At 42.6% G+C, this 19,497-nt stretch overlaps 1 protein-coding gene across 1 annotated transcript in view; it reads left to right on the top strand.

Annotated features, from left to right (window-relative positions):
- Window positions 1–19,497, top strand: part of PPT1 (palmitoyl-protein thioesterase 1) — a 42,628-nt gene that overhangs the window by 21,098 nt on the left and 2,033 nt on the right. The window contains exons 5-8 of the mRNA XM_075853064.1: window positions 2,377–2,479; window positions 3,468–3,558; window positions 11,495–11,593; window positions 11,683–11,754. Coding sequence (XP_075709179.1) covers window positions 2,377–2,479; window positions 3,468–3,558; window positions 11,495–11,593; window positions 11,683–11,754 — 365 coding nt within the window. The remainder of the gene's footprint in view (window positions 1–2,376; window positions 2,480–3,467; window positions 3,559–11,494; window positions 11,594–11,682; window positions 11,755–19,497) is intronic.

Here is a 19,497-nt window from a genome sequence, read left to right as displayed (position 1 = left end):
ACTGTGCCATGAACCCATCACGGTAAGATTGTATCACCACATGGTTCATCGAAAAAAAATGTATGTAACAAAGGAGCTTACAATAATGAAATTGCCATTGAAACCAAATAAAATCCTTACAAAGGAGGGTTTCTGAGTGTTGAAATAGCATGAAGGATTGAGGGAGAAGTTCAAAGATCAAGAGGGGAAGGAAAACCCCACTCTCGCCGCCGCCAACCACAGCTTCCTCAGGGATACGTTAGGACTTTATCTGGTTCGCTTTTCTTTTCATCTTGTCACATTGTTTTCAGTATAGGTTTATTCTTTTGACTACATGTAAGGCTTCGTTCACATCTGCGCTAGGGCTGCGTTCCATCGGTTTCCGTTTCCATCACCATTGATTTCAATGGTGACAGATCCGGTGCCAATGGTTTTCGTTTTGTCTCCGTTGTGCAAAGGTTCCCTTGTTTTGGCGGAAAACTTTTGGTTTCCTTTTGTGTCAGTCAGGGTCCCGTTCCGACGGAACAGGACCCTGGCGCAGATTTGTATGAAGCATGAACGTTTCACATGTTGATATAGTTTTTCTCCTCTACAAATATTTGGGATGGGTTAATTTTAAATTGTTTTTAGATGTTTCTTATTTCTCATCTTGCTGGTTTATTAATAAAGACTTGGGCCCTGTTCACAGAGTTTTTTGCTGGCAGAAAAAAATCTGCCTCAGAATTCCTTAAGGAATTTTGAGGCAGATTTTGACCTGCCCGCGCTTTTTTTGCGGCGTTTTTTGACTGTTAAACCGCTACAGAAAAAACGCTCCGAAATGAGCACCGCAGATTTCTTCTGCCTCCCATTGATTTCAATGAGAAGTCAGAGGCAGAACCGCCTTTAAGAATCTTCACATCTATAGAGATCCAACTTCACAAGTAAGGGTGTCCATGGCTGGGGGTGATGTATAGTCTGCCTTCCGTCGCTCTGGTGAAGGACCTGCGTCAGGAAGTCACGTCACCGCGTGATCTCGCGATTCTAGCTCAGATCACGCTGGACTGGACGGAAGAGAACTGTATGCTGATTGGTCATACATTGATTGGTCATACGTTGGTCATTAGTTTTGACACCCCTCATTCCATGGTCTTTATTTATTTATTTATTTTCTATATGGTAGAAATCACCACTCTGGTTAAAATTAGATTAGGTTTAAGGGATTTGCGATTATTGATTAGAGTTATGCTGTGTTCACACGCAGCGGTCAATTTGTGTTTTTTACCGCATATTTTACAAAATCGCTCTAATAGGGCTTCACATTGATGCTCTAATTTTACAGAGGTCCGTCACAGGTTCTCTTTAAGGGGAGTTTTCCTCCTACCTCTACATTAGACGAATGTCAATTAGAGTGGCCCACCATCTAATGTGTATGGTGGTGTCCCGACCCTATCCTGATGACAAATGTCAGGGGAGAAGTCTAGGGCTGTTGGATTTCAATGTGGCCAATCCTTTTGTCTTTAAGAACATAACTCGCTGCCAGAGGTCTTCGGGAATGGCTTAACAAATTTTTCCCTATTGAGCAAAGCGTGCCAGTGTATTGGGGGGTGGGGTTGGGAGAAATAGCTGTCGGCAAACAGCTATCTGAAGTGTCTGGCCAGCTTTAGTCTTACTGCTAACTCGCCACCTGTTTCTGTAATGTCTCCAAGGGCATGACACGACTCTTTCCCAGAGAGCCCTATAGCCTTGTGTTATGTATAAAACGGGTGGTGCATTGACCTAATCAGATTCGGGCTGCTCGAGAGGCAGTGGCAGGCTTGTGTAACCGCCATCACAGCTAGTTATGTTGCAAAAAACATGTGGACATGATGCAGAGTTTTATTTTTTTTCCATTTAAGCATCTAGTCCTTGGATTCTAGAACATGTAATACAATACTGTTAGAAGCACTGACTCTATCTTTGCAATGTAGAACAACTGACATGAGCTACATCCAAAAACTAATGTTCGTGTCCGTGCTTAATAAAATCTTTGATAAGATGCAACAAACTTTAAAGAACAGAGGAGAATTTAGAACACCGATGTAAAAGGCAATGTATCGTAATTTTTTTAATTTATCGTACAAAGACCGCGTGTGTTGAAAAGCTCAATCGAGTGTGGTCTCAATACAGCGCACCACAGATGTGATATGAATCAGGCCCTAGTGCAATTTGTGTAGAAGGTCATTTGTTGCGATCATATATGACATTATTAATGCAGCTTTCTATCGTTTCCCAAGGGAGAAAAACCCAAGCCTTTTTCCAGAACTTTCTTATTGCGAGAGTTGTATAGTTACAAGGCTCCTAGCTCTTGGTAAAGACATGTTGTTGTGTTTTGGATTGTCCCTATTGTGTTAATAATTTTGATCTACTTTTTATGTTTAGGTGTCTATGGCTTCCCCCGATGTCCTGGAGAAAGCTCTCACATTTGTGACTGGATCAGAGAGACTCTGAATGCTGGTGCTTACACCAAAGTTGTACAGGAACAGTGAGTATGTAGAGATGCTGTACTCAGTTAGAAAATCCTGTGCATATAATAGGCAACAATGGCTATCGTTGGCTTAAAATATATCTAGGTATAAAAAGTAGTACAGACTAAATTTGAGCAGTTTTTCTAAAGCAGCTTGGAAAATGAAAGGAATAACGTAGTTTATAGATCTGTACACCTGCTTCACGATTATCTGCAGTGGTATAAATGTTAAATGGACACTAACTTTTCAAACTACTTATGCTCATCTAATAATGGAGTACCTGATGTAGATCAACTTTGCAATTTACTCCCTGTTTAAATTGTTTTTTTATCCATGCAAATTCTGTGTGAAGTTGCTGCCACTAGGTGTCTCCTTTCCTGTAATCTGCTGTCTACCCCTGTTGTCAAGCAAAGTCTGCCCCTGGGTACAGAGCAGAATTGATGGGCTGCAGATGGTGGGGGTGTGTCTTTTCACTGCCTGCCAATGGAGAGGGGGGAGCAGCAGGAGAAGGGAGCAGAGAGAGTGAGTGAGTCAGACACAGACATGCTGCATACAAGTCTAAAGGGTGGGGAGAGGTAAGCAAGAGGAGGAAGCGGGAGCAGAGTGAGAGACACAGGCTGCTGCTAAGATTTCTATGTCACCCCTGTGCTGGATTCTCAAATACACTGGTATGTACTTCTGTATAAGTTCCTCCATGTTGCTGCAGCTTCTATGTGTATAGAAGACATGATAGCCATTATGCTCCGCCCACTAGCTCGGAGACAACTGAAAATTAGATAGATACAAGTCAAATAATTACAAGAAATAGTGTTACTATACGCACGCACACGCACGCACACGCACACGCACACGCACACGCACACGCACACGCACACGCACACACACACGCACACGCACACACACACACACACACACACACACACACACACACGATAGCTAATACCAAAAAAACACATGAAAAGTTAGGTATGTTTAAGTTTATAAAAAAATCACTTCTCTTTTCAGCTTAGTGCAGGCAGAGTATTGGCATGACCCTCTGAATGAAGACCTGTACAGAAATGGCAGCATTTTCCTGGCAGATATTAACCAGGAACGTGTAAGTTTACGTTTTTTATTTTAATACTGCATTTTGAATACCTGTAATTATGTTGTATAATTGCTTTCACCCGCTATTGCTGGGCTCCGGCCATAGAGTTATGTAGTGGCCAAAAGTGCGGAAACAGCTGAGCTACGCTGCTTTCGTAACTCCCATTCACTGCTATGGGAGTTACTGAAACAACGTAGCTCGGCTGTTTCCGTACTCCCAGGACTCAGTGGCCGGAGCCCAGAGGGAGAATGTAGGACGGGTTTTAGGGGCCCTGTTCTAGCAAAAGGTGCCAATGCCAGAGGTGGGATCTGCATCTATTGGATATTTATGGCTTATCCTGTGGATATGTTATAAAAGTTTGAGATGGGAAAACCCCTTTAAAAATTGAGTTTCTCTGCTATGTCACAAAAACCAGAAACATTTTCCAGAACACCGCAGCAAGAGCTGTCACTTTTATAGCAGAGAAAACAAACTGATTTCTGCCTGCTTAGGCAGTGAGTTACAGGCAACGAAGACACGCTGCGTGAGAACACATGGATTTGTGAATAGAGCCATTGCATTTCATTGGTCAGTGTGCTCTCCGTTATTTAAACAGACAGCACACGGGCGTGAAATACATTTGTGTTCCACTACCGTACAACTGATGAACTATCCACCGAATAGGTCATCAGCATATAATCGGTGCGTGTTCGACACCCGGGCCCGCACCGATCAGCTGTTCTGGCTGTCATTGCACTGGATGTCATTGCACGCTATGCAGTGTACGGAGCCGGAAGCAGTTGGCTCTGAACATTGCATCCACTTGAACAGGAGCAGAGCTGCAGCTCGGCCGCTATTCCGTGACCGGAGCCATTTGCTTCTGGCATTGACGTCCGGTCCCTGGAGGCAGCCAGAGCAGCTGATGGGTGCGGGGTCTGGGTGTTGGATGCGGCACCAATCATATACTGATGACCTATCTGGTGCATGGGTCATCAGTTGTACGGTAGTGGAAAACGACTTTAATATATGCTTGTTGATGTCTCGTGTACTGTTTTTAATTGTTATTCAGTGTGCTGTGTACCGATTGTTCTGAAGTACCTATTGTCAATAATTTTAGCAATCTGGTTAATCCGGTAATCATCCTGTTTGTTTATATTCTTCCTTTATTCCTCTGTATGTTACTGATTAAATAAAAAATTTAACTTTTTTTTTTCTTAAAAATTAAACATATTATTTACCTCAAAAATTGCACCAAGGTAAAAAAAAACTCCTGCAAAAAACAAGCCCCCATACGGCTACGTTGACTGAAAATATGAAAAGTTATGGGTCACAGAAAGTACCACCCCAAAAAAAAACAAAAAAAAAACAATGGTGGAATTGCTGTTTCTTCCCCCCCCCCCAAAAAAAAATGAATAGGAGCTAATAAATGAATGAGATTTACATTTTAACAATAAAAATGACAACTCGCCCTGCAAAAAACAAGCTTTTTGTTGACGGAAAAATAAAGTTATGGCTTTTTGAATGCATTGATGAAAACCTGAAAAAATTGCTTGTTCCCTAAATCCCATAATAGGCTGGTCATTTTAAAGGGGGTTTTCCAGAGATATAAAATTGATGGTCTATCTCAGGATAGTCCATTAATATTTGATTGGTGAGGGTCTGACTCTCGGCCCACCGACGATTAACTGCTTTGATAGGCCATCAACCATTCAGGTGACTTTTCAGAAGAAGCTGTCATATGTGTGTACATGAGAAATAACACTATTTCTGGTTTTAGCTGTTTTCTCTCTGCAGGCTCGATCTCTAATTCTTAGTTTTCCCTAAGCTAGTGAGTGGAGCCTAACTACTATCTTGTTTTCTATACACCGCGTTCCAAATTATTATGCAAATGTTATTTTTCGCTGATTTTCCTAAATAGTCGATGCAAATGTCAGTCAGTATAATCTTCAAGCCATCAACCGTTGGAGTATAATGCAAATTTTATTGAACAAATCTCCTAATGATAACAGATTTTATTTTAGAAGTAAAAAACTCAAAATGCACAGTTTCAAATTATTATGCACAACAGAGATCAAAACATTTTAAAGGTTGTAAAGAGAACTAAAATGGTAATTTGTTGAATTTGCAGCGTCAGGAGGTCATATTTACAGAAATCAAAAGCTCTTTCAATCAAAAAAAACTTAGCAGGCCAAGTTACAAGTTAACATAGGACCCCTTCACAATTCTTGCATCCATTGAATTTGTGAGTATTTGGGCAGTTTCTGCTTGAATATCTTTGCAGAATGTCAGAATAACATCCCAGAGCTTCTGTTTTGATGTGAACTGCCTCCCACCCTCATAGATATTTTGCTTATGGATGCCCCAAAGGTTCTCAATAGGGTTGAGGTCAGGGGAACATGGGGGCCACACCATGAGTTTCTCTCCTTTTATGTCCATAGCAGCCAATGACACAGAGGTATTCTTTGCAGCATGAGACGGTGTATTGTCATGCATGAAGATAATTTTGCTATGGAAGGCACGGTTCTTCTTTTTGTACCACGGAAGAAAGCGGTCAGTCATAAACTGTACGTACTTTGCAGAGGTCATTTTCACACCGTCAGGGACCCTAAAGGGGCCTACCAGCTCTCTCCCCAAGACTCCAGCCCAAAACATGACTCCGCCACCTCCTTACTGACGTCGCAGCCTTGTTGGGCCATGGTGGCCATTCACCAACCATCCACAACGCCATCCATCTGGGCCATCCATCTGGGCCATCCAGGGTTGCACGGCACTCATCAGTAAACAACACGGTTTGATAATGAGTCTTCATGTATTTCTGAGCCCACTGCATCCGTTTCTGCTTGTGAGCATTGTTTAGGGGTGGCCGAATAATAGCTTTATGCACACTTGCAAACCTCTGGAGGATCCTACACCTTGAGGTTCGCGGGACTCCAGAGGCACCAGCGGCTTCAAATACCTGTTTGCTGCTTTGCAATGGCATTTTAGCAGCTGCTCTCCTAATCCTATTAATTTGTCTGGCAGAAACCTTCGTCCTTATGCCTTTATCTGATCTAACCCGTCTGTGATCTGAATCAGCCACAAATCTTTTCACAGTACGATGATTACGCTTACGTTTTCGTGAAATATCCAATGTTTTCATACCTTGTCCAAGGTATTGCACTATTTCACGCTTTTCGGCAGCAGAGAGATCCTTTTTCTTTTCCATATTGCTTGAAACCTGTGGCCTGCTTAATAATGTGGAACGTCCTTCTTAAGTAGTTTTCCTTTGATTGGGCACAGCTAGCAAACTAATTATCACAGGAGTCTGAGATTGATTACAATGATCCAAAGAGCCCTAAGGGTATGTTCACACGCTAGCTGTCATTTACATGTGAAAAGGCAGACTGTTTTCAAGAGAAAACAGCTGCCTCGTTTCACACGTAAATGCTCCTCCTCGCATTTTGCGAGCCGTCTGAGACGCTCGTAAATCTTGAGCTGTGCTTCATTGAGTTCAATGAAGAACAGCTCAAATTACGTGGCAAAGAAGTGCCCTGCACTTCTTTGCCAAGGCAGTCCATTAACGCGTCGTCGTTTGACAGCTGTCAAACGACGACGCGTAAATTACAGGTTGTCTGCACAGTACGTCAGCAAACCCTTTCAAATGAATGGGCAGATGTTTGCCGACGTATTGCAGCCCTATTTTCAGGCGTAAAACGAGGCATAATACGCCTCGTTTACGTCTGAAAATAGGTCGTGTGAACCCAGCCTAAGACACAATACGATCCATGAGTTTAATTGAAAAACTAATAATTAAATGTTTGACACTTAAATCCAATGTGCATAATAATTTGGAACATGGTGTACACTGCACATATAGGGAAGAGAACACCCTGCTCCCCAATCTTCTTGTAGCACACCATCAGAAGCGGTAGCAGCATGAAGGTCATTATACAGAAGTAATAAGCAGTGTAAAGGGGGTTCTACACTGGGCGATTATCGGGCAAACAACGTTCATATAACGATCGTTGCTGATAATTGCCCTGCGTAAACAGTGAGCAAACGCTTGATCATCTGCTGATCGTATCGTTTAAAAAAAGTAAAATATTATCGTTGTTGGCAGCACATCTCCCTGTGTAAACAGGGTGACGTGCTGACGACATGATAACATATGGGAACGAGCGATCGGAGTAACAACCGCTCGTTTCCAGCCATAGCTCCGTGTGACAGGAGCAAACGAACGCCGATCAACGATGTGACATTCAGACTCCTACGTAAGAAACACCAGGGGGCGCCATTGTTATTTTATTATAGTGATATCTCATCATAGCAAAAAAAAAATGTAAACACATCAAATTGTGGAATTGCCTAATTTTCCAAGATCTAATGTTTTTTAAAATACGCTTTTGTTCGTGGAACAACTCATTTAAAGCAAAATTTCTGAGAGCCTGGGGACTCTCTGAACCAGTCATCCAAACAATGTTGAAGGCCAGGAAACCTCAACCTGCCAAGGTGTACGTACCACTGTACATGAAAGGCTTATTTCTGCTGGCATGAGCAGCGTAATTTTCATTCTATGGTATATTCCACGCCTAGGATACTGTCCTTCCTACAATCAGGCCTTGAACAGGGATTTGGCTTCTCTTAAAGGGAACCTGTCACCAGCATGTCACCTATTGAACTTTACTTATCCCTCACTGGCCGCTGCTATCAAAAATTCATTACCGTTACTTCCTCTCCTAAACTCCTCCTCCGACAGTAAATAACGGTCTGCACACATTTTGCGCATTTTATCGTAATAATCCGGTTTCCCTTTGTGCGCACATACCAGAATAGGACATCAATGCACAAGCACAGGATTGTGTGTGCTGGGGAAAGGCGAGGAGCTGTCAATCAAAAGTAAGGAGGCGGGGTAAACTCGGAAAGACTTGAGGAATGAAGATATGACTCTTATGCTCATTAGCATACGGTGCAGGAACACTAAAAAACTGAATACTAAAGCTACAGAGCCGACTAAGAAGACAATTATAGGTTAGATAGAAATGATTTTTCACCCACTACCACCTGGTAGTGCTGGTCTTATCGGTGAAATGCTGGTGACAGGTTCCCTTTAAAAGGAATGTGTCGCTAGAAATTTTTTTTTTTTCTTAGTTAAACTGTTAGTATATAAATGATTACACATTGTTCTAATTTTTTAAATTTTTTCACAAGTCAGGAAATATTATAAATTAGATTCTAATTTATAACATTTCCATGTGCTGGTCACCAGAGGGAGCAATTCCCAAAATTGCAGTATTTGCATGTGGTAAAGCAACCTCATTGCTTTATGCTGCAAAATTGGAGAAGGCACACTTGCTCTAGTGTACTCAAACAATCCCCCCTCCTTTATCCTGGCTAGTGCTAGTTGAATGTTCAAACCTCCTACACTGTGTGCCGCCATTTTTTGAGCGAATGCAGTGTAGGAGGATTAGATACAGTGGTAATCAGACAGTATAACACGAACATACACACACATCACATCACATACAAAAACATAACTTACCTGCTCCTGCCGTCGCTGCCTCCGCTCCTAGTCCTTGCTTCTGAACATATGGACGGAAGCCGCTACCTGAAGTAGTCATCTTACTGTCCGGCCGCGGCTTCCGGTCCACATGAAAATGGCGCTCTGCCGAAGACCTTCCTTTTGGACTGTGTGGGAGCGGCGCATGCGCCGTTCCCACACAGATGGCGTACAGCACAGTGAATGGAACGGCTCCCGTTCGCATTCTCTATGGGGATGTATGTGCCGTATTCCATCTCTGTATGTGTTGTTAATCGACACATACTGAGATGAAAAAAAAATGGCAGCCCCCATAGAGAAGTAAAAGAAAGAAGAAAGTACAACACAAAAACACAAATAAATAAAATTTATTATGACCTACTAAAAGCAATAACATATATAAAAAATGTTTTTTTTCGTGACACCTTCCCTTTAAGGGTATGTTCACACGGCCTATTTACGGACGTAATTCGGGCGTTTTTGCCCCGAATTACGTCTGAAAATAGCGCCTCAATAGCGCTGACAAACATCTGCCCATTGAAAGCAATGGGCAGACGTTTGTCTGTTCACACGAGGCGTATATTTACGCGCCGCTGTCAAATGACGGCGCGTAAATAGACGCCCGCGTAGAAGAAGTGACCTGTCACTTCTTTGGCCGTAATTGGAGCCGCTATTCATTGACTCCAATGAATAGCAGCGCTAATTACGGCCGTAATGGACGCGGCGTTCAAGCGCCTGCACATGCCGGTACGGCTGAAATTACGGGGATGTTTTCAGGCTGAAACATCCCCGTAATTTCAGCCGTTACAGACCCCCGCCGTGTGAACATACCCTAAGAGTCAGGTCTCTGCTCTGTCCATCATTTTTCAGTGAACTTCTGGCTGTTCGTTCTCAAGCAAATCATTTCTTGCAAGGGTTGGCTCATGCAGACCCTCTCTTCAGACATCCTATTGAACCTTGTTATCATAATTTGGTCCTGAGGGCTCTTCAGGTGGCTCCCTTAGAACACTTGAGGGACATTTTGCTTTGTATCGTTTCCTGGAAGGTTGCTTTACTGGTGGCAATCACCTCCATCAGATGGGTTTAAGCCCCTTTTTGATCATCTATAGGCAAAAAAAAGGGGTGTTCTAGCCAGTCCCGTCTTTTTTTCGCAAAGGTGGTCTCTGCCTTCCATATAAATGAAGTGTAGTCCTACCTTCCTTCTGCCCCTCCCCATCTGGTCCAATGGAGCGGGCGTTGCACCGTCATGACGTGGTAAGAGCAGTCCGTTTCTATCTGGCTTCAGTCTATTGGTGCTCCAATTCTTCTTTTTTTTTTTTTTTTTTTTTTTTTTATTCTTTCTTGATGGACCACGGTAGCGTCCATGGCCACCATTGCACGTTGGATCCAGTCAGTGATTTCGCAAGCTGGGTGGTCAGACCTCAAACTTCAGTTGCTCAGGTCTGCAAGGCTGCAACTTTGGCTTCGATGCACGCCTTCATCAATTTTTACCAGATTTATTCTTTGGCCTCCCCTGATCCCAGTCTGGGTTGCAAGTTGCTGCAGGCAGCTGGGCGTTAGGCTGGTCGCATTGGCTGTTTTTTTTTTCCTTTTAATTTTCTTTCTACCCTCTGGAGACTGCTTTTGGGTGACTCACATTGCTTTGTCACCCAATTAATAACGATAAAATGTTGGATATTTGTACTCCATGTAAAATCTCTTTCTCGTAGGATTTTTTTGTGGGACACATATTCCACCCTTTTTTGTTTGTTCCAGTCCCAGGATTTGTTGTTCTGGCTGTTTTAGTTTTTTTTTTCCTGGGACCATTGGCATTTTTGTTTTTTGTCTACTCTTCCTGTTACTGTATAAACTGATCGTGTCTGTGGGAAGTGTATGGCCTTCCTGGGCAAAGCCAAGACTTTTCCTACTTTGTGGCAGCCTCCTAGTGTTAAGGGCCTATACGCATGGTGCTGTGTCCCCCAATGAATTAATTGAGGAAAAGATTTCACGGCGAGTGCATAAATCAATTCAAGTGCATAATAAGATTTTTGTAAAGTTTGTTAAGTTATACCATTTAAGGGGTTCCAATAAGTATGGAAGTTGAACACTATGTCACTGAAGCAATGTGGCATAACACGGCACTCGTGGAATGCCCTACCTAGCTTGGATCTTTGGTGGTATACTTTATTGCAGGTAACCTCCAGTTTCTGCAGTTACATGTAATGGCAGGAGACTGAGTTGGCAGAACGGGTGGTACTGTTGCTGAAACAACCATTGGAGCCAGGTAGTCTCTTCGTTAAAGGAGTTTCGCCGGAGGCTACTAATGTCCATTGCTTGCACTGGCTACAATACCTCCTGATCTTCTGCCATTACATTTAAACTTCTGGTGGTAGGTGGAAGGAATTATTTGCTTTATTTTTGACTATCGTATATTTTTGGTTCTACCTTAATTTATGTACTTGATCTTTACAGGGTGTAAATGAGAGTTACAAACGCAATCTTCAAACTCTGGATAAGTTTGTTATGGTGAAATTCCTCAAGGACACCATGGTGGATCCTGTAGACTCAGAGGTTAGTATGAGTATACAGCTTTAGTAACATTTTTGTTCTACAATCTCCGCTCCAGGTTTGGAATGTTCACAGCTGTTTACTTCTTCTAGTGGTTTGGATTTTACAGACCTGGACAAAGCAAAGAGACAATTACATTGCAACAGAGTGCTCTGTATACTGAGGTATGCACGTAAATATTTACACTTTATCTAGAATGTTTCATTAGCACCTTCCAAAGTTTTGTATAAAACTCCTTTAGGGCCAGTTAACATCAGTGTTCGGTTTCCATTGATGGCTTTCGTCAGACCTTTCCGTTGGAGGAACCCGTCAACTGAAGGGCAAACGGAAACCATCGCTTCAGTTTGCATTACCATTGATTTCAATGGTAATGCTTCCGTTGCAAATGGTTTCCGTTTGTCTCTATTCCGTAAGATTTCCGTTTATCTGATGGAATCAATAGCGTAGTCGACTGCGCTATTGATTCCGCGAAGACCAACGGAAACCATTTGCAACGGAGGCATTACCATTGAAATCAATGATAATGCAAACGGAAGCTACGGTTTCCGTTTGCCGTTCTGTTGATGGGTTCCTCCGACTGAAAGGTCTGACTGAACCCATCAACAGAAACTAAACGCTGATGTGAACACACCCTTAGCTTACGTGCTGTCATCTGGTGCTGAAGCAAGTATATTCAGGGCCGGGACGAGGTATTTTGGTGCCCATGGTATATAAGGCAAATAGTGCTTCCCCCTCCCCCGCCAAACATTAAGCATGTAAACCAAACTTAAAGTGGGCTTTCAGATTGTATGTATGTAGTTACTTTATTTAAATGTTAAATTTAATTCATTATATTAATGCATTATTTAATCTCCCCCCCCCCATCCCCCATTTTTAATTTTTGCGCCGACAGAGCTGTGTGAGGACTTGTTTTTTGCTGGACGAGCTGTAGTTTTTATTGCTACCATTTTGGTAAAGATTTGCATTTGTGATCACACTTTATTACTTAATTTTTTGGAGATTAGATGATCAAAAAACAGCAATTCTAACGTTAGTTCTTTTGGGTTTATTTTTCTATGGAGTCCACTGTGTGGGATAAAAAACTCCCCAGTCTTTGGGGCATTTTTATTAGGCTACATACACGCGTTGCTTAATTTGGTGCAGAAAATGAAAACCGCAGGTAAAATCAGCACCTAGTATTGTTTTGTTGAAATTTTTTTTTTTTTCGTTTTATTTTGTGCGTTTTAGAAATTTTGATGCGGAAATAGTTCTGGTTTTATGCTGCTGATTTTGATGCAATTCGAAGTCGGAAACCAGATAAATTGACATGCTGTGGATTTTAAATTACGCAACGCAGATCAATTTATGTGTGGAAAAATTCTGCAACGTGTAGACGAGGTTACCTGGTAATGTATCACGCTGTAGATTTGCCACAGGAAAATGCACGTGGCACATCTGCACGTAATACGCTTAGTGTACATTTGGCCTCAGGCTCCCAGCGACCATGAAAACCAATCAGCATTCCGCCCCGATGCGGTGACAGGGGCATTACCCTCCCTCTAACCACCTAGATTCCGCAACACCGGAAGGGTTAAACAACCAGGATCGGAGTTCTCTGACACCATCCCAGCTCCGTACATTTATGGCGCTTTGCCTTTACGACCCAAAATATATGGTGGCTGGAACCAAGGGGTTAAGTTGTACTGCCAAATATATGGCCATGGAAGCTGGAAAACTCCCCGGACTTTTTTTTTTTTTGTGCTGTCTTCCATTTATGGCTGTGGAGTTGAGGTGGTGGAGGGAGTGGTGAGCTACTAGGAGCATCTGTGTTGCCATGGCAACAGTACCAGAGAGGCACTAGGGCCAATGAACAGCAGTGTGCTGCTCTGCACAGAGGGTGTGTGGTTCATCAGTCCGCCTCCGCGCCCCCCCCCCTCCCTGCAGTTGGCGGCTTTCCAGTCAGAGGTTAGCCTGCTCTGCCAGCGCACAACCCTGTACTGCGTATTCCAAATTTGTTGAGGCTGTGTGAAGGCATCAGAAAAGGGGTGTGCCATGCAGGTGGAGAGACACTGGCCAATGAGTGTTTCCCACTTCAGACTGACTCAGTGACATTGATCAATGAGTTCTTCCATCAGTCTGATGGGGGAAGTGCTCATTGGCCCGTATTCCTCTTCTCCTGTACAGCAGGAGTCCTTCCCTCCCCATGCATGCACCCGATGCAGTGGCCCAAGCGAATTCAATGCATATTGTAGTACAGTGCTGGGGCTGTGTGCAGGCGGAGCAAGCCAACCTCTTACGGATGCAGGTTTATGTGTGTGTATATCTTTCTAAACATCTGCCTGCTATGACGGGGAGCCCTAGGTGGTTGCCCACCTCCACCTGAATGCATGTATACACTTTGTTTGCCCTATGCTAAGAAAACAGAGAATATGTTCTGTATTTGGTTCTTAACCCCTTCCCTCTTTAGCCACTTTTGACCTTCCTGACAGAGCCTCATTTTTCAAATCTGACATGTGTCACTTTATGTGGTAATAACTCCGGAATGCTTTCACCTATCCAAGCGATTCTGAGATTGTTTTCTCGTGACACATTGGACTTTGTTACTGGCAAAATTTGCTCGATATGTTCAGTATTTAATTGTGAAAAACACCAAAATTTAGCGAAAAATTGCAAAAATTAGCATTTTTCTCAATTTAAATGTATCAGCTTGTAAGACAGGCAGTTATAATACACAAAATTGTTGCTAATTAACATCCCCCATATGTCTACTTTAGATTGGCATCGTTTTTTGAACATCCTTTTATTTTTCTATGACCTCACAAGGCTTAGAACTTTAGCAGCAATTTCTCACATTTTCAAGAAAATTTCAAAAGGCTATTTTTACAGGGGCCAGTTCAGTTGTGAAGTGGTTTTGAGGGCCTTATATATTAGAAACCCCAAAAAAGTCACCCCATTTTAAAAACTTCACCCCTCAAAGTATTCAAAACAGCATTTAGAAAATGTCTTAACCCTTTAAACATTTCACAGGAATTAAAGCAAAGTAGAGGTGAAATTTACAAATTTCATATTTTTCTGCAGAAATACATTTTTAATACAATTTTTTTTATAACACAGAAGGTTTTACCAGAGAAATGCAACTCAATATTTGTTGCCCAGTTTTTGCAGTTTTAGGAAATATCCCACATGTGGCCGTAGCGTGCTACTGGACTGAAACACCGGCCTCAGAAGCAAAGGAGCACCTAGTGGATTTTGGGGCCTTATTTTTGTTAGAATATATTTTAGGCACCATGTCAGGTTTGAAGGGCTCTTGCGGTGCCAAAACAGTCAAAATCCCCCAAAAGTGACCCCATCTGGGAAACTAGACACCTCAAGGAAATTATCTAGGGGTATAGTGAGCATTTTCACCGCACAGGTTTTTTACAGAAATTATTGGAAGTAGGCCGTGAAAATTAAAATCAACATTTCTTCAAAGAAAATGTAGGTTTAGCGATTTTTTTTCTCATTTCCACAAGGACTAAAGGAGAAAAAGCACCGCAAAATTTGTAAAGCAATTTCTCCCGAGTAAAACAATACCTCACATGTGGTAATAAACGGTTGTTTGGAGACACGGCGTGGCTGAGAAGGGAAAGAGCGCCATTTGGCTTTTGGAGTTCACATTTAGCAGGAATGGTTTGCGGAGGCCATGTCACATTTACAAAGCCCCTGAGGGGACAAAACAGTGAAAACCCCAAACAAGTGACCCCATTTTGGAAACTATACCCCTTGAGGAAATTATCTAGGGGTATAGTGAGCATTTTGACCCCACAGGTTTTTTGCAGAAATTTTTGCAAGTAGGCTGTGAAAATGAAAATCTACATTTTTTCAAATAAAATGTAGGTTTAGCTAATTTTTTTTCATTTCCACAAGGACTAAAGGAGAAAAATCACCATAAAATTTGTAAAGAAATTTCTCCCGAGTAAAACAGTACCCCACATGTGGTAATAAACGGCTGTTTGGACACACGGCGAGGCTGAGAAGGGAAAGAGCGCCATTTGGCTTTTGGAACTCAAATTTAGCAGGAATGGTTTGCGGAGGCCATGTTACATTTACAAAGCCCCTGAGGGGACAAAACAGTGGAAACCCCCCACAAGTGACCCCATTTTGGAAACAACACCCATTGAGGAAATTATCTAGGGGTATAGTGAGCGATTTGACACCACAGTTTTTTTGCAGAAATTATTGGAAGTAGGCCCTGAAAATAATAATCTACATTTTTTCAAAGAAAATGTAGGTTTAGCTAATTTTTTCTCATTTCCAGAAGGACTAAAGGAGAAAAAGCACCACAAAATTTGTAAAGCAATTTCTCCCGAGTAAAACAATACCCCACATGTGGTAATAAACGGCTGTTTGGACACACGGCAGGGCTTAGAAGGGAAAGAGCACTATTTGACTTTTTGAGATCACATTTAGCAGGAATGATTTGCGGAGGCCAGGTCACATTTGCAAAGCCCCTGAGGGGACAAAACAATGAAAACGCCCAAAAAGGGACTCCATTTAGGAAACTACACCTCTTGAAGAATGCATCTAGGGGTGTAGTGAGCATTTTGACCCCACAGATGTTTCATAGAATTTATTAGAATTAGGCAGTGAAAATAAAAACAGTCCTTTTTCTTCAATAAGACGTAGCTTTAGCGCAAATTTTTTCATTTTCTCAACAAATAAAGGAAAAAAAGAACCCAACATTTGTAAAGCTATTTCTCCCGAGTACGGCAATACCCCATATGTGGTCATAAACTGCTGTTTGGGCAAACGGCAGGGCTCAGAAGGGAAGGACCGCCATTTGGAGTGCAGATGTTGCTGGATTGGTTTCTGGGCACCTGTGGGCCCAAAACAGTGGAAACCCCCCAGAAGTGACCCCATTTTGTAAACTACACCCCTCAATGCATTTACCAAGGGGTGTAGTAAGCATTTTAACCCTGCAGGTGTTTTGTAGAAATTAGTGTGCGCTCAATGTTGCAGAGTGAAAATGGGATTTTTTTCCATAGATATGCCAATATGTGGTGCCCGGCTTGTGCCACCATAACAAGACAGCTCTCTAATTATTATGCGGTGTTTCCCGGTTTTAGAAACACCCTACATGTGGCCCTAATCTTTTGTCTGGACATATGACAGGGCTCAGAAGTGAAGAGTACCATGCGGAGTGGAGGCCTAATTTGGCGATTTACAAAGTATTGGTTCACAACTGCAGAGGCTCAGATGTGAAATAATAAAAAGAAACCCCTGATAAGTGACCCCATTATGGAACTGCACCCCTCAAGGCATTTATTAAGGGGTGTAGTGAGCATTTTCACCCCACAGGTCTTTTCCATAAATGAATGCGCTGCGGATGGTGCAAATTAAAAATTTATATTTTTCCCTAGATATGCCATTCAGTGGCAAATATGTCATGCCCAGCTTATGACGCTGGAGACACACACCACAAAAATTGTTAAAAGGGTTCTCACGGGTATGACGGTGCCATATATGTTGAAGGAAACTGCTGTTTGGGCACGCTGTAGGGTTCAGGGCCGAGGGAGCACCATTTGGCTTTTGGAGAGCGGATTTTGCTTGGTACTATATTTGTTTGAGTATTGCTGGTGTTTTATAATGTGGGGGTACATGTAAGCGGGGCGGAGTATATAAGGGGCATAGTCAGGTGGTATAAAAAAATAAAAATAATCCATAGATGTGTGTTACGCTGTGAAGCAATCCTTTCTGCACAGGCCGGTGTCGCACTGATAAATGGTGTCATTTCTTATCCCCCTTTTGGTCCACACTCCGCGCCTTTGTAGTTTGGGGAATTTTGCTGGGAAAGTATTATCCTGGTATAATACGGGCACCGTCGCTTCCATCGGATATGATTGGGCCCTCCCTTCCTGGTTCCCTAATTTTAGGTCCTTGATAAATCGCCTCTTGAAACAGAAGAAATGTTCTCCTCGGGCACAACTGCATATTTTTTTATTTCCTGACTTATTGGAGCCATAACTAATTTTATTTTTCATAGACGTAGCGGTATGAGGGCTGGTTTGTTGCGGGACGAGCTGTAGTTATTATTGGTACCATTTTGGGGTACATGTGACTTTTTGATCACCTTTTATCCTATTTTTTGGGATGCCAGGTAAACCAAAAAACGCAATTCTGGCACAGCTTTTTTTGGTTTTTTTTTATACAGAGTTCACCACGCATTATAAACTACATGTTACCTTTATTCTGCGGTTCAGTACGATTCCAGCGATACCTCATTTATAGAACTTTTTTATGTTTTACAACTTTTTGCACAATAAAATTACTTTTGTAAAAAGAATGTATTTTTTCTGTCGCCAAGTTGTGAGAACCATAACGTTTTAATTTTTTTGTCGACGGAGTTGTATGAGGGCTTGTTTTTTGCGGGACGAGCTATAGTTTTTATAGGTACCATTTTTGGATACGTGCGACTTTTTGATCACTTTTTATTGTAATATTTGTAGGGCAAAGTGACTAAAAAACAGAAACTCTGGTAACGTTTTTTTTACGCTGTTCACCGCGTGCAATAAATAATATAATATTTTGATACCTCCGGTCGTTACGGTCGTGGCGATACCAAATACATATGGTTTATTATTATTTTTCAATAATAAAGGACTTGATAAGAGTAAAAGGGGGATTGTGTGTTATTTGATTACTTGAAACTTTTGTTGTTTTCAAACTTTTATTTTTTGCACTTTTTTATTCTTTTTTTACACTTTTTCTCAAGTCCCACTAGGGGACTTGAAGGTCCAACGGTCAGATTTTTTTTTTTCTAATACATTGCACTACCTATGTAGTGCAATGTATTAGATCTGTCAGTCATTCACTGACAGCAAGCCGTTTAGGCTTCGCCTCCCGGCGGGGCCTAAATCGGCTTCCGTAATGGCAGAGCAGGAGACCATTGTGTCTCCTGTTGCCATAACAGCAGTCGCCAGTCCCGATTGCCTGTCAGGGCTGGCGATCTGCTTGTAACCGCTACGATGCAGCAATCGCTTTCGATTGCTGCATCGAAGGGGTTAATGGCAGGGATCGGAGCTAGCTCCGGTTCCTGCCGTTACAGGTGGATGTCAGCTGTACAGTACAGCTGACTTCCACCGCTGATGACGCCGGATCAGCTCCTGACCCGGCAGCTACGGAAGCCGATCAGGCTCCGCCGCCGGGCGGATCTTGACCGGCTTCGGTGCTAGGCAGACCGGGAGGCCAGTATTAGGCCTCCGGTTGCCATTGCAGCCACCGGAACCCCGGCAATTTCATTACTGGGGTTCCGATGAGCTGCAAACACCTTAAGTGCAGCGATCGCGTTTGAGCGCTGCACTTAAGGGGTTAATGGCGGGGATCGAAGCTAATTTCAGTCCCCGCCGTTACAGTCGGATGTCAGCTGTAAGATACAGCTGAGATCCGGTGATGATGGGACCGGCTCAGCTTCTGAGCCGGTGCCAAACGTTTGACGTACATGTACGGCAAGATGCGGGAAGTCAGTACTTTCCATGACGTACATGTACGTCAAATGTCGGGAAGGGGTTAAAGCAGTATTCGGATATAGTCATACACAATTTGTTTTGACTGAAAATTTGTACTGCACATCTGAACAGGGTTTTCGGCAATGCGTGCATCTATTTTGGCCGGCACTATTTAGAGAAATGGGATAATCACAGAAATTTCTGCAGCAGATCTGCCACATGTGAACTTACCCTAAGACTTCTCTGTAGTCAGAAGATGCAGGATTGCTTTTGCTTCCAGAGCTTTACCTCTGGCAAGCTGTGGGTTAATATAGGACGTTCACACGGACTACAGAACATCCCCATACAAGTAGCTTGCCTGCGATAGTTATAAAGTATCCTTATAGTAAAACTGGCACAAAATGTGTATTTAATTTAGACTTCTGCTTTACCAATTGTGTTCCT

Source organism: Rhinoderma darwinii, chromosome 2 (assembly GCF_050947455.1).
Source record: "Rhinoderma darwinii isolate aRhiDar2 chromosome 2, aRhiDar2.hap1, whole genome shotgun sequence".
Classification (NCBI taxonomy): domain Eukaryota; kingdom Metazoa; phylum Chordata; class Amphibia; order Anura; family Rhinodermatidae; genus Rhinoderma; species Rhinoderma darwinii.
The sequence above is the reverse complement of the archived record's forward strand: the minus strand, read 5'-3'. Positions and strand labels throughout refer to the sequence as shown.